This window comes from Brienomyrus brachyistius, chromosome 8, assembly GCF_023856365.1.
Source record: "Brienomyrus brachyistius isolate T26 chromosome 8, BBRACH_0.4, whole genome shotgun sequence".
NCBI lineage: Eukaryota > Metazoa > Chordata > Actinopteri > Osteoglossiformes > Mormyridae > Brienomyrus > Brienomyrus brachyistius.
This window is the reverse complement of record NC_064540.1, coordinates 19,533,471-19,560,374: the sequence shown is the minus strand read 5'-3', so window position 1 is coordinate 19,560,374 and position 26,904 is coordinate 19,533,471. Positions and strand designations below refer to the sequence as shown.

The window sequence follows — 26,904 nt, the reverse complement described above, 5'->3', positions numbered from 1 at the left end:
GTGGCTACAAGTTGCTATTAATAGATGATAAAAAAAGCCTAGTGATGTGATGGGCCCGGTTTGTGCGTCACACTGCTCGACACTCTGCATGTGAATTCTCAGGCGAAGCTGCACGTGATTTCTGGAGAAGATCGGAACCGAACCTACATGGAGGCAGATTCTTCTGCCTCAGCTGCAAGCGATGCTCTTATTTCCACTCGTGTTGAAACTGTAAGGACGTCGTTCTCGATATAAGGATATTGCATCTTATTCGCTCTACATACCGGACAAGGTATGGAAACATACAGCTTTTTTGTTCGCCTTGCGAGAGTCAGTCCCGGCTTTTCAGTGAATGTTAGTGATTCTGCGTGTCTTCCCGAGGGTCGGGCTGTATTCTGGTCAAATACATATTCTTACTCGGTTTTCAGTCCGCCATACAAAATTTTCATCACATATGAGTATGTAAGATAGAAAATGCTTGGACTGTCTACAAGTAACTGTACAAAAGTGAAGTTACTTACCTGAGTATAGTGTGAAAATAATACTAGAATTGTTTTTGTTATAGCCGCAATAATTTTAACCTTCTCTTTAAGACAAGTCTCGGTTATGATGGAGAAAGTAGGCATTACTCGGTGCTCAACATAACTGTTAGAACTGTGTTTTAAAATAGGCTATAGTTCTTGTATTGCACAATGTTTAAGCTCTGAAAGCGGTTTCGATGTAATTATTGATGTCATTGGGTAGTTTGACCTTGAATATCATTCAAATGTAACATCAGATATCGATTTACGTTTTATTTGTAATCCATTTCTAAAGACATTACTCGCATTTTACGAGATTTGTGCAATTTTGCCTGAAAGAGACGCAGAGCCTATAAAGGCGCTAGATTGCCTGACATGATGAGTTATACCTGCCCCTGCATGTTATCAGATGCTGATTGTTACTGGGAGGCCATAGCACAGATTACATCCGTCACTTTTAATGGCTTTGACATGTTACCTGATTACTGCTGCGTTTTACAACTATACTCCTGCTGGTCCTGCAGACACAGACTGTGTCCAAACGATATAATCAAAACACACTTTTCATCCGTACCGCGCCTTAAAACACCCCAAGCAATCCAACATATCCGCTACCTCGCTGCTAATAAATAAATGAATGAATGAATAACGTCTTTGCCCTCGCTAATATTTGTAAAAGAATAGTTGTTGGTATATTGACGCGAGCAGGAGAAATTAAAGATAATTGTATGCGTAATGGGGAGTTCGCCTTTGTAAAGCGAGTTTGCGACGTAGGGATTTTAATACATGAAAATCGGTGGTTACATTACGTTCTCTGTACCACATATACTGTCTGTCCCAGTGATTCCCACGTCTCCCTCTGTCTCTCGGTACTGGGCACCGGTGAATTAATGAAATGTGAATATATGACATTGCACTCCGCCAATACGTGTCACAGACACATAAGAAGTTGTGCCACGTTTTTTGTTCAAGCCGCATAAGATCTAGTCGTTAAAAGCTTTGAACTTCTGAACAGGGTCTATTATATATGCGATTGATTTTGCTCATTACGCGTCTCCCAGCAGATATTTGGGATACGTCGCACACGCAGGGGACTCAGGACAGCAAGCCGTGCACATTCAGGCTTTTTTATATATGTATAACGTGGCGCTGCTTAGCAACCAGACAAGACAAAACTGGAGCGCATCCTAAATCAGTGACACTTGCACCCAGATCTGTTATATCATCCCCGCGAGCTGTGTACCGAAGGACAGTAAAAGCCACGAATTTCAGCTGCGCCTTTACGTGTTGCGCGCAACGTTCATTTTCTCTTGTGTAGATCTGCGTTCATAGGCCTGTTTATTCCTGCACTCATTCACTCTTTGGGTGATACTTTTTGGTATATGCTGCAGTATATGGCACCGCAGTAATGTACCCTATGGTACTATATTTATATGAATCGGGTACTGTATGCATCTGCGTTGACTTACCGGATGCACGGAGCATCGTCCGTTCACCCCTTGACCGGTGCTGTATTCATTCGAGTTTTATTTAGAACTACATTTGCTTACTCATGTATAGTAGTAATTTAATTTTACCCTTTTATGGTGTTGGCTTTGTAAACCATTATATACCTTACATTACACTTCACTGGTATAGAGCTAACTGCTGAATTTTCACATGAAGACACAGTGATCGCACTGTGAGTCAATGCACGAAAGCACAGTGTTTAGAAAGGTGGATTCTCAGTCAATGCATATCATGTCTTTGCTGAATTCATACTGGCTTGTGTCCAGTATATGTGGGATTTATTGGCATCATAACTCAAACCAACTTGGTTTAATTAATAGGATCAGCAGTGCCACAAATTCCACTCCTCCCAGTTCTACTTTACGTTGTCTTAACAGAGGCACTGCATCCTCGCTCTGCGGGCATTTACTGTATATTTTTCTTTAGGAGATCTTTCTGTCGAAAGTGACATACAAGTGAGGATAAGAGGGCCGGTCAGCTATTGTCCTGGGAGCACCGGGGGCTAAGGGCCTTGCGCAAGGGTCCAACTGTGACATCACTGCGGTTTCTACGGTATTTGAACTGACGAACTTCCGCTAACAGGCACACTCCTTACCTGAAGAGCCAGCTGGGACCCATTCTGTAAGCTCAGATCCAAGCACAATGCAATACGGGTGGCTGTAAACTCTTCAAAGCTTACCTGAAGTCTGAGTTGTTACTGAAGGCTTGGTCGTTGTCTTCTGTTTAGTAGTTACATTGACAGGCTAATTTCAGTGATTTCAGTGCACTGTACCTGGGTCCTATTGGTGTAACGTCTTTGGGTCAGTAACGTCTTCGGGTCAGTAACGTCTTCGGGTCAGCGTGCAGGCTTGGTTTTCATTATACGAGTTTAGTGAACAACAACTGAATGGAAGCTCTGCTCCTGGAGATCTACCCCCCACCCCCTGCAGAGCTTAGCTGCAGCCCTAATTTAACACACCTGATACAGAGAATCAGGCCCTTCAGTAGCATCTCAGTTTTAGTGCCAGGAATGTTGGAGCGAAGCTCTGCAGGGTGGAGGGTCTCCAGGAGCAGAGCTGGGCAGCCCTGGACTAGTGTATAGTTATTGTTTGACTTCACTGTAAAGTAATTGTATGAGTCTTGTGTGTAGTTATTATTATTATTATAGGCACTGTGCAAGTGGCTACAGGGGTATCAATTCTCAGGCTGAACTCCTTCTACATAACTGTCAAGGCTTTTTGTCATTTTGTTCATATAAGTGCTGCTCTATTGCAGGGGGATGGGTGTAGCTCAGTGGGTTTTGGGATCTGTGCCCATATCTGGAAGCATGTGAGTTCAGATCCCATGGCTGGTAGGGGGTATCCCCACTGGACCCCTGGGCAAGGAGCTTAACCCCAGTTGCTTCAGGGACACTGTCTGTCCCTGCTCTACGACCCTCATTTGTACAGTGCGAAATTCAGTGAAAATATTGCAAATTTCTCGGTTTTATAACAAATCATTAGTTTAAAAAAAAAATACATATCACTTTTGAAACAACCAGTGGTTTTACGTAAAACATGAATTTCAAGAAGTAATACATTCTAACCCAAATTATAGTTCTAAAAGAGCTGTTCTGAGTTCAAAAGTTCATTGACAAGCACCATTGGGTGTTTTTTAATTAGTAGCACCTTTACAGCAACATAAAACGCCAGACATTTGCATTTAGTGTCCCTATGGCAGCCAGTGACTACAACTGCAATTAATAGCAAAATGGCAAGAACAGAACTGAATGAGTCAGTCAAAAAATCATGACACTTGAGAAAAAAAGGAAACGTCTGTACAGGTATATTAAAACCTGATTGTCAAAGGACTTCTGTTATGAAACCAATAAATTAGCTACTTTTTTTGCAGAATTAAGCAAGCAGCCTAAGACTTCCTGTGAGCACTTTATATCACTTTGGAATAAGCCCTTGCTAAAATATGCACACTGTCTCTTCACTGGGTGTGTGTCTGGTGTTTGTATAGCTCTCCTGTGGGAACTCTGGGTTTTCCGTGGATAAAGGCCTGCTGTTTCTGTGTGTGTGTGTGTGTGTATGTGTGTGATACACAGAGATGTAGTGCCTTGTAATGGACTGATTTCCTGTCAATGGTGTATTTTACCCAAAGCCCTCCAGACCATCTACAAGATCATGGTGATCCTCATTAGATATGCAATTATTGACAACGAGTGGGTGAATGTTCTGAATATACACAATATCAGTTGGCTAAGTTGACTTTGGCAGGGTGTAAGTGACAGGGAATAGATTAAAGTTACTGGCCGTGCAGTGACAGCAAGATAGGTTGGTTTGTTTGAGACTGCAGCTTATGAAATCGCAGTAGGTTGAGCTGGTTTGGTGGATGTTGTCAGGTGTTGAGTCAGAGTGGTTTGCCTCCTGTTAGGTTGAGCTTGTGAGGCTGATTATGATGTTTTTGAGGGTGATAGCATGTTTGTTGTGAGGATTTGTGTTTGTATAGATGTAACAAATAAATCTGAGTATTAGATGTTGTGGCGATGTATGTCTGTGTGTGTGTGGTCATGAAGCATCTGGTGTGTGAATGTGTATGTGCGTATGCATGTATTTTAGTGTGTGGAGGTGTGAGTATGGATGTTTGTGTGGTGAGGGACAGAGTGTGCTAATTGTGTGTGTGTGTGTGTGTGTGGAGGCATGGACTGCGCTATTTCTGTATGTGCGCGTGTGTGTGATGAAGTGTGTACAGTATGTGTGAAGATGTAATGTGCTACTTGCATGTATATATTTCTGTGTGTGTATCTGCAGAGGAAATGCGTTCCGAGTGCGTGTATGTGTGTGTGTGTGTGTAGCTCCATTTTGAGATGCTTCTGCAGAGATACTCGTGACTCCTTGACCTCTATCTGACCTACATCTCTGGAGCTCTTCCTCACCGCACCTGCTGTTATATTTAAAATGCTGCTGGCTCCTATGTTCCAGCTCTTATTTTTGAAATGCATGGCTTAACTTTTCTGCAAAGTATTGATAAATTAAGTCAGGAAATGAGTCTAGGTGAAAAAAACGGTCAACAAAGAAAATTTGCGGCATCTGAACTTTTGCAGAGCACCTACAGCACTCCTTAGCTGATCCGATGGAATTTTCCTGTAATAGGGATTCCTTATTTCACACTGTGAGGCTCCGTGCGGGATGGTACCTAGTCATGTGACACTGGGGCTTTATTTGGGCATGTGAGAGGTAAAGGTTTTAGCAGAACCAGTGGGGAGGTTCCACAATAAAAACTATTTCTGTGTCAGAAGGTGGAAATATATACTGGGGATGGGGGGCAGGATCTGGGTGTGTTTTCCTGGGTGAAAATAAACGAAAGTCGTGTATAATGACTGGGACTCAGGCAGGCTGAGCCTGACCCCCCCACCCTTTTGACATCGACACCCGCATCTGGCACGGATGATTATCAAATTCGGCCGGTCATTCGCAGCAACAAACACTACGCTGGACGTTTATGTTACAAAGGAAAAAAAATCACTGCGCTACATTTTCAGTTTTTTTAAAGCTAATTTTAAGAATTGGTAACACTTTACTTGAGGGGGCACAAGTAACTTAGTAACTCAGTTACTACTCAAGTACTTATCATGAACAAATATAATAACTGCATGAAATACGTGAACAGTTACGATCAATTATGAACGAACATGGGGGCAGAATGTAACTCACCAGTTTCTGGTTATCTAATACATTTAAGAAGAATTTCATCTTCCTGAATCTCAGGGTAACAAAAACAAACAATTGTGCTTTTAACTAACAGTACAATGGGAGACATATTTGTAAAGAGCCTTATGTAAATATAATTATGGTTTGAAGATGGGTGGATTAATATTGGCATTTTGGTCTTTATTTTGGCCTAACCCTAACTGCAGCTCTTATTTTTAGCAAGTTAATTGTTATTGTGAAACCTGAGACTAACCCACTTTACTGAAAGTCTGTAGGGACAAACTAAGATCTCTTTGTGTTTCTACACAAACAGGAGCAAAGCTGAAGAAATCCGAACGTCACTAATAGCCGTGTTGCGCGCTGCCTGCCATCCGGACCCCACGCGTCCACCCGCCATCCCCTGGTACCGACACCCCAGCAGTCCCAGATGCCGAAGAATAGCAAGGTGACCCAGCGGGAGCACAGCAATGAGCACGTCACCGAGTCGGTGGCCGACCTGCTGGCTCATGAGGAGCCGCTGGACTACAAGAGCAGCGTGATGAACGTGGGCGGGGCTGGCGGAGCCCAGGCGCAGAAGGGCAAGGCGCCCCAGGACTCGCCCGACGCCTCGGACGGGCGGCCCGCCTGGAATAGCAAGCTGCAGTACATTCTGGCCCAGGTGGGATTCTCTGTGGGACTGGGCAACGTGTGGCGCTTCCCGTACCTCTGTCAGAAGAACGGAGGAGGTGAGTGTTGTCTATCCCCTACTGACGGTACCTATGTGATGCATTTACCCTGATGTTACTGCTGCCCCCTACCGATGGTACTTATGTGATGCATTAACCCTGATGTTACTGCTGCCTCCTGCTGACGGTACTTATGTGATGCATTAACCCTGATGTTACTGCTGCCCCCTACTGATGGTACTTATGTGATGCATTAACCCTGATGTTACTGCTGCCCCCTGCTGACGGTACCCATGTGATACATTAACATTGATGTTACTGCTGCCCCCTACTGATGGTACTTATGTGATGCATTAACCCTGATGTTACTGCTGCCCCCTGCTGACGGTACCCATGTGATACATTAACACTGATGTTACTGCTGCCCCCTGCTGACGGTACTTATGTGATGCATTAACCCTGATGTTACTGCTGCCCCCTGCTGACGGTACCCATGTGATACATTAACACTGATGTTACTGCTGCCCCCTGCTGACGGTACTTATGTGATGCATTAACATTGATGTTACTGCTGCCCCCTGCTGACGGTACCCATGTGATACATTAACATTGATGTTACTGCTGCCCCCTGCTGACGGTACTTATGTGATGCATTAACATTGATGTTACTGCTGCCCCCTGCTGACGGTACCCATGTGATACATTAACATTGATGTTACTGCTGCCCCCTGCTGACGGTACTTATGTGATGCATTAACATTGATGTTACTGCTGCCCCCTGCTGACGGTACCCATGTGATACATTAACATTGATGTTACTGCTGCCCCCTGCTGACGGTACTTATGTGATGCATTAACATTGATGTTACTGCTGCCCCCTGCTGACGGTACCCATGTGATACATTAACATTGATGTTACTGCTGCCCCCTGCTGACGCTACTTATGTGATGCATTAACCCTGATGTTACTGCTGCCCCCTGCTGACGGTACTTATGTGATGCATTAACATTGATGTTACTGCTGCCCCCTGCTTACGGTACTCATGTGATGCATTAACCCTGGTATTACTACTGCCCCCTGCTGACAGTACTTATGTGATGCATTAACATTGATGTTACTGCTGCCCCCTGCTGACTGTATTTATGTGATGTATTAACTTTGATGTTACTGCTGCCCCCTACTGGCAGTGATTATCATGCATTAATGTTACTGCTGCCCCCTGCTGACGGTACTAATGTGATGCATTAACTCTGAACCTTACTGGTTCTCCCTGTTGTCGTTACTATGTTATGCATTAACCCTAATGCGACTGCTGCCCCCTGCTGGCAGTAATTGTGGTATGTTAAACCTAATCCTCTGTTGAAAAAAGAGGTTTGTGTCTTTTAAACGACAGTGAGAAGTTAACAAGTAAAACTGTCTGGAGCTTTAAAGCGTTTATTTTTGTTTCTTAGTTTTATGGCTATTATTATTATTATTATTATTATTATTAATACACCGCACCACCATGCCGCCCATAATAATAATAATCATAAATATATTTTTATTATGGGCCGGCATGGTGGTGCAGTGGTTAGCACTGTTGCCTCACACCTCTGGGACCCGGGTTCGAGTCTCCGCCTGGGTCACATGTGTGCGGAGTTTGCATGTTCTCCCCATGTCGTAGTGGGGTTTCCTCCGGATACTCCGGTTTCCCCCCACAGTCCAAAGACATGCTGAGGCTAATTGGAGTTGGTAAATTGCCCATAGGTGTGCATGTGTGAGTGAATGGTGTGTGAGTGTGCCCTGCGATGGGCTGGCCCCCCATCCTGGATTGTTCCCTGCCTCGTGCCCATTGCTTCCGGGATAGGCTCCGGACCCCCCGCGACCCAGTAGGGTAAGCGGTTTGGAAAATGGATGGACATTTTTATTTTTATTTAGATTATGTTTATGATTAGCCGTAGCTATATCGCTAGCTTCTATTCCTGAAGTGCAGCTGAGTGCTCCCTAAGCAGATGCTTGTTTGTTTACTCGTTTCGCTCGTGAGGAGAATTCCCTGTAATCCCTGTCTGTACCGGCGCAGCGTGACTCGGGGGATGTATCTCAGAGACTGACCGTGAGATCGTCCTTTCGTTTGGCACGGTGGTGTTTAATTTGGCAGGAATCTCTCGATGCTTATCCGTGGCAGTGTTCTTCACGCAGTGGTTTTATTAGAACAGACACGAATCTTGAAACAATCACATTTAATTTAAGCGGTTTCATTTAAGTACACATTCACATCATGCTCAAAATACATGCACCTGTACCTGTTGGTACATCTTTTAATGTTTTATTGTCCACGTTGGCTGTCGTCAGCTTCTGTTTTTTTGGGTTAGCTTGCATCTCCTTTTGTTCTCGTATTTTGTCATACCACTTTCAAAATATTTCCTCTTGCCTCAGGTTTCTTTTTCTCTAGATGTTCCCCCAATTCATCAAGCTATCTCTGTGCTCTCTGCTGTCCTCTAGTGGCGTCCTGTAGCGCGGCCCACCACCCTGACGCCCTTAGTCACCAGCTATATATCAGCACTCTGCTGCTATTAGTGATCTGCTATAGATCAGGCCTTTGTTTAGGTACCAGCTGTATATCAGTCCTCTCCTGCTATTACTGCTTGTTATTTAACCACAAGCTGTATTTCACCTTTTATCTGCTATTAGTGACTTATTGTATATCAATAGTGTATTTAGCTACATGCTATATATTCGCTTTATCTGTATAAGATTGTCTTACTGTATAAGTGTCTGGTGCTGTCTGGTTCATTTAGACAGATACAATTCATTTCTGTCCAAAAGATCCTTCGTTCTCGTGCTTATTTTTCTTTCTCAAAGACTCAAATTTCTCACTTTATTTTTAGCCTGACTGTCTTGCCCTTTTGTCATGTGAGTCATTTTTAGTGTTTCTTTTCTGTACTACAGCATTTGATTTATTTTCTCCCTGATTTCCTAGTTCATTCTTTCAGGATTTTATTATTTTTTTTTTACATAAAGCTAGGCAAGATGAATCCACTCTGATCTGCCAAGCCAATATTACCGTCTCCAAACTCTCCACTGCTGTGAAACATGCCCCAGTTTTATCCAACCCAGTGAAGCGATGACTCACCACCTCAGCGTTGCTCACTAGAGGATCTGGAGTAAATGCCAGCTCTGACGATGGCTGAAAATGCCCTTCAGATAAAGATTGACCTTCGTTGAGCGGCCTGCTCCATGCATGGAGAGCTTGTAGCTTCAGAAACGTTCTCTGTCTCTCGAGGGTGCATTTGGTGTGTGTGTGTGTGTGTGTGTCTGTGGTTTTCAGTAGGAACATACAACGGCAGCCCAACAATCACTTTCCCTTCTGTTTGGTATACCGTGACGCCTCATCCATGGCTACCCTGCGATTAACCGTAATTAGAGGTTGAGGAACAAGCCAAAGAACAGGTTGAGGGGTATATTTTACCCCTTTTTTCCCTGTCAAAGAAGACAGCTGCTGACATGGCGGTCAGCGCCCACTCAGTGGTCGAGTTTGCATTTCCCCCCGATCGTCGACCAATGGGCATCCTCACCACCTACCGCGCAGCAGCAGGACCACGAGGAAGACGTGACCCGCCTTGGCTGAGCACAGCGGTCCGTCACCATGGTAGCAGCGGACGTCATGGTGACAGTGTTTGTGGAGACTGTGGCTTTGTCTGTGTGGCCCTGGAGATAAGAGCAATGGAGGACAGGAGGAAGCGACGTGTATAAAGAAGCTTCGATCTTGAGGCCCTTTGACTTCTGCATGTATTATTGATTAACCTTTAATCACATTCCTTCCGCTCATTTTCCCCTACATTAACAGTAACGTCGTACAACATGGTACACACACACATACAGAACGGCACAGACACACACTTCATCATGAGGGCCTACACAAGTATGCACACAGGAAGCCAGTCACACACACACACACACACACACGCAGCCTCCTGTAAGCTTGTTTCTCACCTTCCAGGTGCCTATCTGGTCCCGTACTTCATCCTCCTCCTTATCATCGGGATCCCCCTCTTCTTCTTGGAGCTTGCAGTGGGCCAGAAGATCCGCCGGGGCAGTATTGGGGTGTGGAACTATGTTTGCCCACGGCTTGGAGGAATCGGGGTCTCTAGTCTGATGGTGAGTGGACCACACTCCTCAGGTCCTACTTACTCATATGAATACAGTCCTGGTTCTGCATATAGAGACACTCTACTAATTTTCTGCACAAATATAAACACCCTGCATACTACTTTAGATATCCTTTCCCTCCTAATTAGTTAGCTACTAGTAAAGATTTATACTTAGTTACGATTCTAAACCTACTCTCTCTCCTCATTACCGAGACAGTCTCATTCATAATTACTAATATAGATACACACTCTCTCTCCTATTTCTGGATATAAATACAATTTCATTCTTATATATAATATAGAAATATTAACATCCAGTCTCGCTTCTGCTTACTGCTATTGGCATACTACCTACTATACTATACTATACTATACTATACTATACTATACTATACTATACTATACCTAGTTACTGACACTGACCCAGCCTGTCTTTTAGTTACTGATGACACGCAGTTGTTCCTCTTCATTGTTATGGACACAGTCTCAGCCCTAGTTAACACTGTGAGCCCAGGCTTTTACTTGCTCTCCTTCTGGAACCAGAATGTTTCCTATCAGAGGAGACTGTCTGAAAGCAGCACCACCCTCGGGAGGGGACTGAGTGCTATAAATATGCCTTCAAGGACCTGTGTCCTGCTTGTTGGAAGAATACGCTTCAATAATTCATGGGTGTCTCAGTGCAGAGCAGCTTGGTCCAGATCGGTGCCGTACCCTGGGCAGACACAGGCTGGATGCGAGGCAGGACACGCGTGTTGGCGATGCTCCTCCTCAGGGTCTCCGCAGACATGCTTTGGCTGTGTGACTTTGGAGATCACGCTTTGATGTTAATGCTGTGCAGCATTTGCAGTTATACACAGAAAGATGTGACTCCGGACACCATTTAAACTCTGACCTATTGAGTGAGTCGCACACACAGAGGTGGTACGTCAGTGTAAATTACGCAAATTGCAATTCTGCTTACAGTTTTTTTTTTAATTGTCTGACTAAAAATAGTTGAAAAATATTTGTTTTTCTGTCACATATTGTAAAACAGACTGTATTTTTTTGGCACAAAATGTGGATTTGTGTATGCAGATGTAAATGGCGGCGTCTGTAGTTATACAGCAAATTATATACCAAACTTAAGTCTTAATCAATTAGAAGAGTGATGAAGTACCAATACCTTATACAGTCATACGCAGCCCATCACCAGTCCTAGAAAGCAAAAGGAACAAGGGGGGCGGGGGGGCAAGGATTAGATGCCAATCTGTTTTATAAAAGTAAATATCTTTGAGGTTATTTCTTTTGTCAGTCACTGAAAACTGCAAGTTAAATGTAAGCATAAAGGAATTCTGGTACATGTCTTGCTACTCACGAATTACTCTGACTATATACCAAAAAAATAACCCAAGAAACTCCAAAGAAGCAGAAAGTACACCATATATACAAAGTACATTTTATTATGCATGATCATTCTGCTGCCTTGCAGAATGATCTGCAGCATTAAAATAGAAAATGTATTTCTTAGTATATTACTAAATCCACAAACTGAATCGAATTCACATATGGAAAATGTAAACTTACAGTTTACATTTGCATTAAATAAAAACACAATATATTAATGCAGCCCCCCCCCCCCCCCCCCCCGTTCTCTGCCAGTCTGCCTGTCAGTGTCGTTGTCGCTCCGTCACACTCCCAGTGCAGCTTGGGAAGAACCTCCTGGAAGGACAGAGCAGACTCCACCTGTTTTCTCTTCATTGATTGCCTCACAATCCATGTTAGCTTATAGCCTGAATAAGTTACAAAATATGGTCATAAAGGTCCACATCCAGGCAGAAGATACCTAGGGTTGGGGGGGCTGGAAAGGGGCGTGGCATATCACACATGTGGGTGGAGTTTCACCAATGGACGACCTTGTCCTATGCGGACACTTAGATTGACACCTGAAGCCTTGCTTCTCCTCTCTGCTTGGAATGTATGACCATATTCTACAATCATCCCAACAGGTCATCAGATATATCTTCTTGTTTGTGATGTGGGCAGGAGGAAAGCACTGCAGGCATTGCTGTACTACCCCCTGTTGGCCTGGCATAATCCCTCCTACTCTTTGCTAAAATGATTAGGTATTCTCCCTAAGAGAGGATTTTTGTTGTAATGAATCCTTTCCATCTCAGTGGTTAATTCCTTACATAAGGATACTATCCTCACCATCTTCCTCATTTCAGCAGCTAACCAAGTGTTGCAATGCTTAAGTTATGTTCTAAAAATAATCCTCGCCCTCAGTAACACCTGCCTGGATCTCCTGTAAATAAACTGCATTCTTAGCCGCCATGACACCAAAAATAGTAATCTACTGTTTAGCAAAGAAGATTTGGTCTCGACCACCATGGCAGTGTGGCCAAATCTGGGAGGAGATAGCTGTCTGTGGTGAGGAAACCCAAAGGACACAAATTGGGTCATGCTCCATTGAGTGGTTCAGAATGCTGGGTTCCCTGCTCCCTGTTGTTTCTCTATGGCGACACCTGCTGTTGGCCTCCGGGATTGCTCCACACAAAGTGAGGATGAGCGCGTGACTGTCTGCAGTGCTTTGGGGGATGCGCATGCTAAACTTCACTCCTCCCCAGCTGGCGAGAAAAGGGGTCTGGGGGGGGGGGGGCGGGCAGGCTGTCTGAAAAATGTCATAAATGGTCTTTCTAAACTGGGATAAATCACACAGTACTGTATTAAAATAAATCATGGACATTGTAAGTTTAAAATGATTCATGTAGAATATGGTACAGGAACAGGATTATTTCTGGTCTGTTCTTCTTGTCTTTCATAGTCTCACAGTGTTTTTGTTTCTCTGGGAGCTTAAAAGTTTGCAGTTAAAATAATATCTGTGTGATTACTTATGTTTCCTGCAAATGAACGTTGCGTGAAAGAAAGAGGCTGTTTCCTTGTCGGCAGTCTGTGATGTGGCATGAGGCCTCACTGCGACGTTAACTGGCCGTCCCACATGCTGCCTGTAGGTGTGCGGCTTTGTGGGCCTTTACTACAACGTCATCATCGGCTGGAGCATCTTCTACTTCTTCCAGTCCTTCCAGTACCCCCTGCCCTGGAGCGAATGCCCCATCAGGAGGAATGGGACGCAAGCCAGTAAGTGGACCGTCAAAAACCGCTGAGATGTGGGCCTCGAGCAATGGGTTTTTAAATTGTATTTCTACAGTTAGATTTTATTTTATCACACATAGCGGCGCTGACTGTAAATCTATCCACCTTTTATATTCCCCAGGGACCTTATCCAGACCACTGATAGTACTGACATTATGAACATAAGCCCTTTGTCTTGCTGGCATGATATACAGTAAATCCACTAAATCTATAGATAGATCTCCATGTATTTTTGTAGTATCTACAGAAACTTATATATGAATGTTTTATTGGAAAATGTCCCATCGTGGATTTGTTTATGAAAGGCACTGTAGGGAGTACACTCCTGTCCTTGTGGAGTGACCGAAGATGACGGAAGATCTTAACACCTGTGGTGCCCTGGAGCTCCAGTAGGGGGCAGTCTTACAAACTGACCTTTCGTTTTACTGCTTCTGCCACAGTTGTGGAGCCCGAGTGTGAGAAGAGCTCCGCCACGACCTATTTTTGGTACCGGCAGACACTGAACATCACCAGCACCATCGCCGACAGCGGCGGCCTCAACTGGAGGATGACCCTGTCCCTGCTGGCGGCCTGGTTTATCGTCTGCCTGGCTGTCATCAAGGGCATCCAGTCCTCGGGGAAGGTGGGCAGCCATGGGTGTTATGGTGGGCGTACGGGTCCATCTTCCAGGAATAGCCAGTACAGGGTCTTGGTGAGCCTTTCGTAGGTAGCTGCCGGGATAGATTGGGGAGTCTGAGGGTGGAACAACGAAATGTCTTTTCGGTGCAGTTAATTCGTTAGCAGATAATATTGCTGAATTTGTCAGGGTTTACCCGTTTTGTGGAAATTAGCAGGAGAACAGTATGGAATATAGATTATGGAATAGTCTTCCTGTTAGCTAAAACCCTGGGTTCCTAGGAGCTAGATAAGATTTTAATAACTCTGAGCTATTAGTTAAGTTCTCTCCTCCCCCACCTCCTCACACACACACACACACACACACACACACACACACACAGGTTTGTAATTTGTGGGGACTCTATGGGGAAAACTCTAATCCCAACACGATGACCTTAACCCCTACTCAGCTCTAACCTTAACCATAAGTAACCAAACAAAATATGAGACTTTTCAAATTTTGATAAAATAAATAAAATCAATTTCTAAATAACAATCTAAATAACAATCTTAAAGTAAATGAATAGATATATTGACCCAACTGGAGTGGGTCTTAAGCAGTGATTTACAGAAGTATCTGCAGGTTGTGCAGCTCCAGTACAGCGAGACCGAAATGTTCAGAGGAAATTCATGCAATTTGAGGGAAAAATGGAAACGCCACACAGGAAGCCCAAGGCAAGAATCAAACCCGTGACCTCAGGCGTGTGCGAGTACACTGTGACCCACGGAGCCACTGAACCCTCCGAGGACAAGCTGCAGGCTGCTCATATTGACGTGCAGTTATCTGTTTTGGGGTAAACAGGCAGCTGAAGAGCTGGCTCTCAAAGACAATCGTTCAGTGAAGCACACTGGATCAGTTACAATATACTCACTGCATATGGTTACTTCAAAGTGACCTTCTGCTGCTGTGTAGCTATGGCAACCAAGCACCGGATTGGTCCAGAGTGTAGTGTGCATTTCCGCAGTGTACTAGCGTAAATATAATGAGGCTTCGCACCAGATCTGTCCTACTACAAATTTATTCTTAACGCTGCATAGCTCTCCTCTGAAATTATGATCACTGAATGAAATTAAGGTACACCATGAAATTCCAGACATTACAGAAAAGCACTCTGCAAACCCAGATGTGCTGCCTCCGGCACGGGTGTGGCTAGTGACCCACCTTTACCCTCGCAGGCCAGCCGTAGCAGACAGTGGCCGCATTATCCCTATGGGCAGCACGTTGTGATAAGAAGGTTGTCAGTTTGACCCTGACTTTGGCAGAATAGTCACAGGTCTCTGGGCCCTTGAGTAAGGCCCTTACCTCTACAGGCACCATTGCGGGGGGCTGCCCTTTGCTGGCTCTCACCTATGTACAACTCTGGGGGAAAAAAATTAAGAGACCACTTTATATTTTTTAAAAATCTGCATTTTTAAATACCGATTCTGCTTCAAAGTTTCTAAGACAGCAGTACACAAGAACAAGGTGAAACAGGAGACACTGGGAATGGCCAAAAGCCAGCCAGGTAGAGGGAGGAAGCAACTTACTAATGGCAGAGATGACTGTCAACTTCTCCGGCAGTGCCTCCCTCATCTCCGGAGGATGACCTCAAGTGACCTTCAAAAAAAATGGGAAATATTAAATAGTGTGAAGTGCACTGCTAGGACAATTAATAATACTCCTAGACGCAGGACTGCAGACCCATAAAGCAAGGAAGAAGCCCTTCATTAATGATAAACAAGGAAGAGCCAGGTTGGAGTTTGGAAAAACAATGTGTAGTTTACATAGGCGTGTACCCATAGATTGAGAAATGAGTGAAACTGAAAATTTTGCTGTTGTCTATTAATTTTTTTTCCAGAGCTGTATATGTTTTTGTGTCATGGAGAGCAAGATGGGGTAGACAAGTTTCCCCACAGGGATCAATGAAGTGTCATTATAATAATAAAAATATATTCAATTACAAATATCTCATAAAACAAGCTGTGATTGTTACCTTAGATACTATCCATTACATGTGGTCTGTTTCGTTAAACTCAACATAGCGATTTGAATAATGTCATATTATGTGTTGATCTGATGCAGCTTAATGTAAAAAAGTTAATTGTCTATTTTAGAAATTATTGGTAACGATAATTGATTAATGCCGCTGTCCCTCCTGTCTCTGATGAGTATCCATGGTAACAGCGTGGCCTGCGGTTCTGCCTCCTGCCAGGTGATGTACTTCAGCTCCCTCTTCCCCTACGTGGTGCTCTTCTGTTTCCTGGTCCGCGGGCTCATGCTCAGGGGCTCTGTGGACGGCATTGCTCACATGTTCACACCCAAGGTGAGTGCAAACCTGTTACACCATGTTTTTTTACCCCTGGTGTGAAATCATTCAGATCATATGTTTACCTCAAGGTGGGAACAACAGGTTAGACTGTCTTTATCCCTGGTAAGACATTTAGAAAACATGGCATTACACAGCAAAATACACCACACAGTTATTCAGTAATGTGAGAGCAGCCAATCAGACAGTTAATTTGTAATTCAATATTTTGTTTTGTTATTTGTCCACAATATCAGTGCCCTCTCGCATTGTTTACCGAATCTTAATAGCAGTGCATAATGTCTGACAGTGCATAATGTCTGACAGACTCTTTTGGTGGCTTTGGCTGTAAATCTGAGTAATGTCTCCCTCTAGTGTTTGCTGGCGGTTTGGCACTTCATAATGTACACCACTACAAAGTTAGCTGTGGCTCTGTAATATCTACACCCGAAGCGAATTGCATTAAATGAAATTCTGCTTAAGAGTTTCAGCATTGCTCTAAGCTCCTTATACACTTCAGATTGGGGAAATATTTAGCTACATCAAAAACTAAACATTAACATTTATTAAAATGTGTGCAAATGCCAGCTGGATTTAGATAAAACAGAATACCTGTTCAGTAGTGATGGACAAGATAATGCTTCATGAACCATTTGCTGTATTTTTTGAGCCCACTAGATGGCGCTCTTGATTTGTTTTGGGGCATGCTTTACAGGAGGGAGGCTGAGGAAGGTGATCCATCCTGCCCTTTTTCAAACAGAGAGCACCATCTAGTGGTGATCAAAAATACAGCAAATGGTCCATGAAGCGTAATTTTGTCCATCATCACTGTTCAGGGAGGAATTCTGTCAGCTCTATGGAATATGACGAGTGACCCACCGCCTCATCTTTTCCCGCCAGCTGGAGAAGATGCTGGAACCACAGGTGTGGCGTGAGGCTGCCACGCAGGTCTTCTTCGCTCTGGGTCTGGGCTTTGGAGGTGTCATCGCATTCTCCAGCTACAACAAGCAGGACAACAACTGCCACTTCGACGCAGCGCTGGTCTCCATCATAAACTTTGTCACCTCAGTGCTGGCCACACTGGTGGTGTTCGCTGTGTTGGGCTTTAAGGCCAACTTAATGAACGAGAAGTGCGTCGTCGAGTGAGTCCCTATCACCGGCATGTCTGTAGCAGCCACCATTGCTTAATGATTAATGATAGACTACCCTTCTCAGTGTGCTTACTATAGTAGTAGCAGTAGAAGTGTAGCTACACTAATACAGAGGTGGGTAGTTCAGGCCCAGAGAGTAAATGTCCAGACTAAAATTTTGTTTCATTTGAGTATTTTGTGACCCTATACTCAACTGGGAGTTGAGGGTTGAAACTAAATCTTGGTCTGGAGCTTTACTCTCTGGACCTGAACTACGCACCTCTGGTGCACCTCTGCACTACTGGTAGTGAAATCAATATTTTTGGATGTTGCACTTAGACAAAGCATCTGCCGAATAAATGAATGTAAACGTACTTGCTCAACTGTGGGGGAAACAACGCTAAATTACAAGCAGAGTCAAAAGCAGCCGCTGCATATCAGCAGCATTAAGAACTCAGGAGATGTTGGCATCCTTTTACAATTTGAAAAGGGAGTGTGAAGAAGAAACAGTGGAGCAGAGGAGAGAAGACAGCAGGAGGCTAAGGGTATTAACTTGGAGTATTGCAGAAATGTCGGCTCTTAAGCTTCATAAATGGATAAAATTACTTGCTTTGGGTAAATGCGTCAGAATACCCAGAGGAAACCCATGTAAACGCAGGGAGAACATGAGGACCCTGCAGACCAAACTCACAGCCTGCTAGCTGTGAGGTCACAGTCTATCCACTGAGTAGCACATTTTATTCTACACTTATTTAATAACTCCTAGCTTTCTGAATAAATACTAAGATTAGCCAAACTGTATGTGAGCAGCTACATAATTGTATATGTCTCTTTTAGAAACACAGAAAAACCAATACATATAAAGGGCCTTTGGCTATCTATCTGAATTCTGCCATTGGGTCCTGGGTTGTTCCTTACACACTTACCTAGTAGAGGGTGCTGGGGAGGCTCTGGATTAGGAATACATCTAATCCAGTCCATTGCAAGGAATGCACCAAAGCACTTATCCCACACAATACATGGCAGGGACGGGACTTGAACCTACAGCCACCTGTCAACTGAGATGCTTGTATTGTTTTGTTTAAATAAAGCACTTACAGTATTTTAACATAACCTCAGTTACTCCAACATGGATGTAGACCAGCTGTGCAGCAAGATGTTCTCTGCTTTTACCATTAATGCTCAAACCTGAATTCTTAACTCCTGCAGGAATGCCGAGAAGATCCTGGGCTACCTTAACTCCCACGTGCTGAGCTACGACCTCATCCCTCCGCACGTCAACTTCTCCCACCTGACCAGCTCGGACTACACCGAGATGTACGGCGTCATCAAGACGGTGAGGGAGGGCAGCTTCGCCCAACTGGGCCTGGACCCCTGTCTGCTAGAGGACGAGCTGAACAAGGTGAGCATGTTCATCAGTGTCACTGGATTCGTATTGAAAATGAACGGTTCCTGTGATTGTCTGAGATTCTTTTGAATTCTTTTGAAGACCCGTAAACTGGAGCGTCGGTCATTGTTTAACAGCCTTTTTTTTGTTGCTTTGTTGGCATTGTTGCACAGTTTAAAGGAATGTTTAAATGCACTTGCTGGAGGAAAACAATGAGTTTTATAGTCTGCTACTCCCGCTGTCAGAGTGTGGCAGAACAGACGCATTTCACAGCCTGTTGGGTTCTGACCCTTGAATAAACATCATTTCGCTGTCTTATAGAGCCATAAATATGTCCCTATGCGATTACTGCGGAATGCCTGAGTCAAATATGACATACGGTTTTCCATTTCACACTCCTGTCTTCCGGTGCCTTCTGTCCCCTTTCCCTCCCTGTACATACAGCTCGCCATCTCCACTCTCTGTCCTGTCTCTCTCTCTCTCTCTCTCTCTCTGTGCCACCAATTAGCCAGTCATCTCCATGGTGGACCATCAGTAACCGCTGGGTGTTACATAGCACAGCAGTGCTGACAATGGTGGATGACTTCCGTCTGGTCCATTCTCCCTTTCAGGCAGTCCAAGGCACGGGCCTGGCCTTCATCGCCTTCACTGAGGCCATGACGCACTTCCCGGCCTCACCTTTCTGGTCCGTCATGTTCTTCTTTATGCTTATTAACCTCGGCCTGGGCAGCATGATTGGCACCATGGAGGGTATCACCACACCTGTCCTCGACACCTTCAAGGTGCGCAAGGAAGTGTTCACAGGTAAGGGCTTTGCAGGCACCATGCTTGCCGTCCCCTTTGTGCTGCTGATAAATCCTTTACTTTTAACTCTCCACTTTGTAGTCAGGTCTGTTATAGATCATTCTAGAGCAATTTATTCTCTCTCTCTCTGTTTCCTGCTTTCTCTCTTGCTCTCTCTCTTTCTCTCTTGTTCTCTCTCTCTCGCTCTCTCTGTTTCCTGCTTTCTCTCTTGCTCTCCCTCTTTCTCTCTTGCTCTCTCTTTCTCTCTCTGTCTTGCTCTCTCCCTTTCTCTCTTCCTCTCTCTCTTGCTCTATCTCTCTTACTCTCTCTTTGTCTTACTCTCTCTATCATGTACTCTCTCGCTCTCACTCTCCTGCATTCTCTCTCTTGCTCTCCCACTCACTCTGTTTCTCCTCTCTCCCTCTCTCAGTGTGCTGTTGCATTGCTGCCTTCCTCTTCGGCCTCCTGTTCGTCCAAAGATCAGGGAACTACTTTGTCACAATGTTCGATGACTACTCTGCTGGCTTGCCCCTCACCATTGTTGTCATCCTAGAGAACGTCTCAGTGGCTTGGATCTATGGCACCAAGAGGTACCGGATGGCCATATCCTCCTTTAGTGTAGTCATTCTGAGGAAGATGTCATGTATCAAAGCCCATAATCCTAACCTTTCATTAACAGCAGTCATCCTGGAAACAGTCACTGATCAGGAACTCTCACTCTGGAACAGTTGAACCACAATCTTCAGTTTCCGTTTACCTTGTTCAGATCCAGATACAGGGAATTACATGTGCAGTAATGCCACATTGTGTCAGAACCCACTGCACAGATGGTTGGAACATTTTGTATTTCAGTCATCGTGAAGAAAAAAACTGGAGCTCTAAAACATCACACAGTGGGCGTTTGATACCACCAGACTTGGAAATCACACATATCTGTCTTTAACAAATGATTGCTCAATTAGAGTCAGTTACCACCAAGCGAATGCATTATATATACTAATAAATTAACACATCTCAAAAAATGCATTTTCTCACTAACTACTTTACAAAAACATGGTAATGAGACACTATGTGCGACACATAAAAGCCGGTTTTTACACAGCTGTCAGTGAACAGTTTAATGTCTAAGATTGTTGTCATTTACAGTAGGATATGTTAGTGTTAACAAGATATGAATTAATTGTGCTTTATAGTTACAATTAACGAAGAAGCTAGATAGCTAGCTATCTGGCTATCAACATTAAGTTGTTAAAATTAGTGAAATAAAATAAAAGAAGCAAGTCAATAAATAAATAGGCAGCATTGATTTTGGGCTGGTGTAATAATCTGCCTTAGCTCACTTCCTGAACCTGCCGGCAAAGGGTTGATAAGAGGCTGTAGGGCACCAAGTTTCTCGGAGAGTTTATAGCCTCCATGCTGCTCTGTATCAAGTCCGTGTTCTTCAGATTTTTTTCATGCAACTTACATATCAGCTCTTGATCTATTTCATTATGCATCAGCTTACGATTTCTTTAAAATATGTCATTTCCTTCATGTTTGGCTTCTACGTGACTTACGTATGTGTGTGTGTGTGTGTGTGTGTGTGTGTGTTTCACAGACTCCAGTCCCCGAATTCGTTTGCTGAACAGCCCTGTCTTATTTTAGGTGACAAAAATGCTTGATTAAAGGAAGGTTGTGTTTTATATTTTGTTTTATTAGTCTTCTGTCTTTAATGCACACCCTCTGGGCTCTTGTGACCTGTTCCTGTTGCTCTCTGGCTGTCAGGTTCATGCAGGACCTGGAGGACATGCTCGGCTTCCGACCTTATCGCTTCTACTTCTACATGTGGAAGTACGTCTCCCCACTCTGCCTGATTGTCCTGATCTCTGCCACCATCATCGAGATGGCTGTCGTCCCACCAGGGTACAACGCCTGGGTACAGGAACTGGTTAGTCACTGCATTTTTTTCCCCACTACTCAGAATATTAAGTATAGGACTAGTCCTACATGCATTGCACTTGAGATCCAGGTGGAGTGACAAGCTACCTTGATCACTAAATAATAAAACCAAGACGTTCTGGAGTTTTACTACATTAAAATTTCAGCTCATTTTGCCAGTTCCTTTATATAAAGGACCTCAACCAATCACATTTTTCTTGTGTTTAATGTCCTGAGGTGCTTAGAGCTCTACTCCAGCCAATGATGTCTCTCTTTATCCCCCCCAGTATAACATTCTATCCAACACTTTACTTTGTGCATTGACCTCACGTTATTATGACTCCTGGGGTGTTTCTCAATACCAATAACGCAAAGATCATACTTGTGATCTTGGCAGCTTGCCTCCCAAGAACAAACGTGGGGCACAATGAATCATGGGATTGGTCTCACTTGGCAAGGATGCAACCGATACATCCTTGATATTTTGGGTGGAGCAAAGACCAACGTCCCGGGATTTTTACCATCCTCTGTACTTCTGGTCTTAGTGTTGAAACTGGTCTTCGGCAATGGACGGTGACGTAAAACGGGTACGCGAGAACGCGAGTACGGTCAAGTACCCGTATTGAGAAACACCCCTTGTTCTGTCTTGCAGGCTGCAGAGCGCTTCCAGAGCTACCCCCCCTGGGCGATGACTATGTGCTTTGCCCTCATCGGGGTGGCTATGCTGCCGCTGCCTGTCATCTTCATCGCCCGGCAGTTCAACCTGATGTCCGACGGCTCCAACAAGCTGTCTGTCTCCTACAAGAAGGGGATGATGAAGGACATATCCAACTTGGAGGACCAGGATGAGACGCGCTTCATCCTCAGCAAGAACCCCAGCGAGACACCCTCACCCATGCCCACTCACCGCTCCTATCTGGGCCCCTGCAGTACCTCCCCCATGGAGATGACCAGCAGCGCCCCCAGCGGCCGCTATGGGACCGGATACCAGATGACTACCACACCCGAGTCTGAACTATGATCCTCAACCAGCTTCCCTTCCTCCAGCACTCATCACGCCCCTCAGAGAGGCCAGCCAGGGTTGGCATAGTGTTCTCCCACCTCAACCCCCCCACACTCCAGGCAGGATGTCCCACAACTCTGGCCCATAGTTTTGTCCCCTCCTTCCAGGTGAAGAGAAGGGAGACCCAGGACTCAAAATCTGTTTATCAACCCATTCCATCTGCTGAGCTTACAAATAGGTCACATGACTTCAGTGAATTAGGAGGTACCTACCCCACGTGCTGCTGTGATGATGTCTTTTGGGGGGATAAAGACTCCCTGTCATCCCTCAGGGCTCTGTAGAGTCTGCGCTGGTTGAGGTGCCCAAAACACTGCAACACCCCAAACTTGAGCCCACCTAGTAGAGGGCTATGGGTGGGGTGGGAGGGTCTAAAAGGAAAGATAAGCTCTCAGACCCGGTTTCTTGCCCCAAAGAAAGGGTGTATAAATATCCTAGGTAGTTAACTAAGGCTTGTAAAGTAGCAAATTCAAAGCTCTGCTTTTTTCTGTTCTGTATATTCAGGTAAGTTGCGTTGCGTTGCCTTATTCGGCTCATGGGAGTTCTACTTACACAAAAATGTTCTGAAGACAGAAGGAAAAATGATTAGCTCAGACAGTGAACCAATCAAACTGTAGAGGAGGTGGATCTAAGCAACTGGAGGATATAGGACCAAGATATCTGATTGGTCCCACCTCCTCTACAATCTGATTGATTGCCTCTCTGAACCAATTATTTTTCCTTCAGCCCTCAGAACACTTTTGCCTAAGTAAAACTCCCATGAGTCCTTATACGCTCTGAGCTTCTCGGAGTCCATTGGCATTGTTCTTATTGCCACAAACCCAGGAAGGGATAAAAAATTAACACAAAACCGTGACGTTCGGTGCAGTCAAATCCTCGGCCTCTATAAAGGAAGGGATGGGTGTTATAAGATAAGAACAGTCTCGCTACCTGTGCTTGCATGTGCATCGCAATATTCACAGTTTGAAGCACTAGAGAAGCTCCTGTACTGACCTGGATCTCTGTCCATAAATCGAATTACCAGCAACCCGCACACCGTTTGGCTATGGGAGACACCTCTTTCTGGTCACACGAGCGGCCCATGGTTTAGCATGTTTCCTAATTTATTGCCATTAGAAAAGCTTTTGTGACTCTGAGTAGCATGGTACACAAACACTGTAAAGATAAAGTAATAAGTATGTGTATGTCGGTAGAATACAGGTAACAACCTTAAGCACACGTAAGTAGAAAACACGGTGAATGAACATAATCTGAGCCTTTAAAACGCTGGTAATGTTTTATAAAAACGGAAATCCATGCGGCTGAATTTCGCCTGGAGACTATGGAGGTGCAGACCATTCGGCTATGGCTCGACAAACACGGATCGTCTTATGCTGGCTTGTGCTCTGTGCCCACCTCCCTGGCTGACACCCTGCAAGACCATTACGCAACTAAGCATCATTTACTGAGGGCCAGGGGAAGAAGTCAAACAGGTGCATTATGGGATTCAAATATTTTTTGGCCTTTCTTTGCTTTGCTCTCCTTCAGTATTAGAAAGGCTCTATAAAAGTAAATAATAATAATAATAACAATAACAATTATTATTATTATTATCCCAAAATGCCAGATGCCCATATAGAGATGAAGCATTACCAGGACTCATCCAACCCCGCCACATTTTGGTTTTATGGATTCTCATCACAGATCAGCACATGATTCACGTGTTTGGCTGGTCCAAAGCTCAAGTGGCCTCCGTTGGGAAGTTCTCCCTCAGCCATTCTCCGCGTGTCCCTGGGACACGCCGTCTTTCTAGTTTTGGCCGCAAGGCGGGGAGCAACCCTGGATGGGGCGCCAACCCATCGCAAGGCACACTCCCACACACCATTCCAGCCGCTTTCTAGTTTTCACGTGTCATTCCCTGTGTTCGAAAGGATCCTGCTGTTTTCAAATTTACTCTGTATTCGTGAGATTTGAGCAGAGGCACAAGGACAAATCTCAATAATATAATTGCCTTTTAACCCCTGTGTTAACATAAGGTGTGTGCAACTAATATAACCACATTTGTGAAATATTGAAAGAGGCTGGAATGGTGTGTGGGAGTGTGCCCTGCGATGGGTTGGCGTCCCCATCCAGGGTTGTTCCCCGCCTTGCGCCCGTAGCCTCCGGGATAGGCTCCAGACCCTCTGCTACCCTGTATAGGACAGGGTAGCTACCCTGTATAAGTGGTTACAGAAGATAGATGGATGGATAGATGGAATAGGCTGTATAAGTTGTTTTATGATATGTGATTGTTTAACTTCATACACCTGGAGTCTGGTATGTGTTGGAGTCACAGTAGGGTGTCTCTTTAAAAAGAGTCCCCCAGCTTTGGGCCTCCACACTGACCTAGGACTCGCATCCCAGAAAGCAGTGTTATGTCGCTGTGCAGGCTAACCCGTTAGCCAGCACCGCTTAGTGCACTGTTGCAGGGGGCTTAGGCACTGGCCAGATGATCAGGCAGGCAGAATCGGATTATGAGCCCAGTGCTCCTCATATCATGTGAAATCCTGATCTACAGGTGACAGTAACCTGGAACAAGACATTCCTAGTGTTAATCTTTGGTGTGTCATGTTCCAATCTGCTTATGCTATGTCCCTGGCTCTGCTTGTTAGGGATGTTCCAGTACTGCTAGCGTTAGCTTCTCGAATTAGTGCTGTTTGTATACATTCACAAACACTGCAGTGCCGGTCTCTGCTCCTGCCATTTCAGTGCATCCCAAATTCACGGTGCTGGTGTTGATTGTGGCCACACCCTTATCTACTGTTCTTGTTGCCGTTGCCAGAAGCTAGAGCCCAAAGCTACAAGAAAAACAGTCTGGATACAACACAAGCACTTTCACAGTGGCAAAAAAGCACACAGAAGAAGCACATACTACTATCTCTGTCCCTAAAAATAACTGCACAATCGGGATAATATGGATGTAAAGATTTGACCTCTCCAAGCTTGTTACAGCTTTTCCAGTTTAATATATGACCACAAAGCACAAAGGAATAATTTGGCACAGTGGCACCTTGATGAGGGTGTCACTTTTAATTAAATATAGCACTGCCAATGCAGTCTTAATAAGCAACAATATGTGTGCACTGTACAAAAATGTACTGCATTCCAGTGAAACTGATGAAGATATTTGATTTCCTTTATTTAAGTTTTAGGACACCATGCTATTGGTTATCGCTCATTTTTGCCGAGTTAGGATTAGTAGCATATAGTTGAATATTAACAGTTTTATTTATTGACTCATCCATTATGGATTGTGGACCAAATCCTAGGAAACACAGGGCATAAGTCAATACACCATGAGTAAGACTGCAGTCCATCTCAGGATGCTCAGACACATTTTTCCTTGCACAGTAAAGAGCGATTGAGAGTTACTTAAAGTCTCACGAAACGCAGAAGGAAACTGGAGGACATACAGGAACCCCAGCGGAACCTCCGAGACGTAAATATGCTTGAATTAGGTGAACCACCGTATTTAAGTCCTCTTAGAAAAGTAATTGTTGTGTGAAGTCCTTTTGTCTCCCAGTGTAATGCTATGAGGACTTAACAGACTCGTCTCTATGTCTGGTGTTACCCAGTCAATGTCCATTTGTGGCTTTCAGTTGATTGGTGGTAACACCCCAAATATGTAATCATTTGAAACACAACTTCCGCTGCCTGCCATTACCAAACCGGGTTGAATTTCATTACCTCTGTCCTTGTGGTTTATAAAATACCACCACACAAATATAAAATAATTATTCGTTTACTTTTATTGTCTTTAATGATCATTTTATGTGACACTAGAAGCCATGCTATTATCTAAAATCAATTGCTATATTTATATTATTGTAAAATTAATGTGTATATGTCAGTGTACATTCTGATAAATTAACAAAGCTTAACACTATCTGTTCAAGTGAGACAGTAAATATTTTCATCTTGTGTGTTGTATATACATCAATGTATATTTGAAAATACGTTTAATTTTTGTAGTCAGAGTGTCCCAAATCTCCTGCTGGAGAAGGAAGCGGAGGGTTAAAGGAAAACTGGAGGGTGTCGTGTTCGTGGAACACTTCTCCG

The 26,904-nt window shown here is 44.3% G+C and overlaps 1 protein-coding gene across 1 annotated transcript; it reads left to right on the top strand.

Annotated features, from left to right (window-relative positions):
* On the top strand, positions 1–23,399 carry slc6a17 (solute carrier family 6 member 17). Its single transcript, XM_049022269.1, has 12 exons — positions 1–271; positions 5,997–6,408; positions 10,329–10,486; positions 13,467–13,593; positions 14,049–14,230; positions 16,458–16,568; positions 17,451–17,692; positions 18,890–19,082; positions 19,679–19,871; positions 20,281–20,440; positions 21,615–21,777; positions 22,420–23,399. Exons 2-12 carry the CDS (start codon positions 6,111–6,113, stop codon positions 22,786–22,788), a joined length of 2,196 nt encoding a protein of 731 aa, XP_048878226.1. The 5' UTR covers positions 1–271; positions 5,997–6,110; the 3' UTR covers positions 22,789–23,399.
* The last annotated feature ends 3,505 nt before the right edge of the window (positions 23,400–26,904 follow it).

Excerpts from the sequence above, each read along its gene's own strand:
- slc6a17 (XM_049022269.1), top strand. The coding sequence starts at position 6,111 with ATGCCGAAGAATAGCAAGGTGACCCAGCGGGAGCACAGCAATGAGCAC. Across the intron at positions 6,409-10,328 it reads CTGTCAGAAGAACGGAGGAG|GTGCCTATCTGGTCCCGTAC; the intron begins GTGAGTGTTGTC and ends CTCACCTTCCAG. Across the intron at positions 14,231-16,457 it reads GCATCCAGTCCTCGGGGAAG|GTGATGTACTTCAGCTCCCT; the intron begins GTGGGCAGCCAT and ends GCCTCCTGCCAG.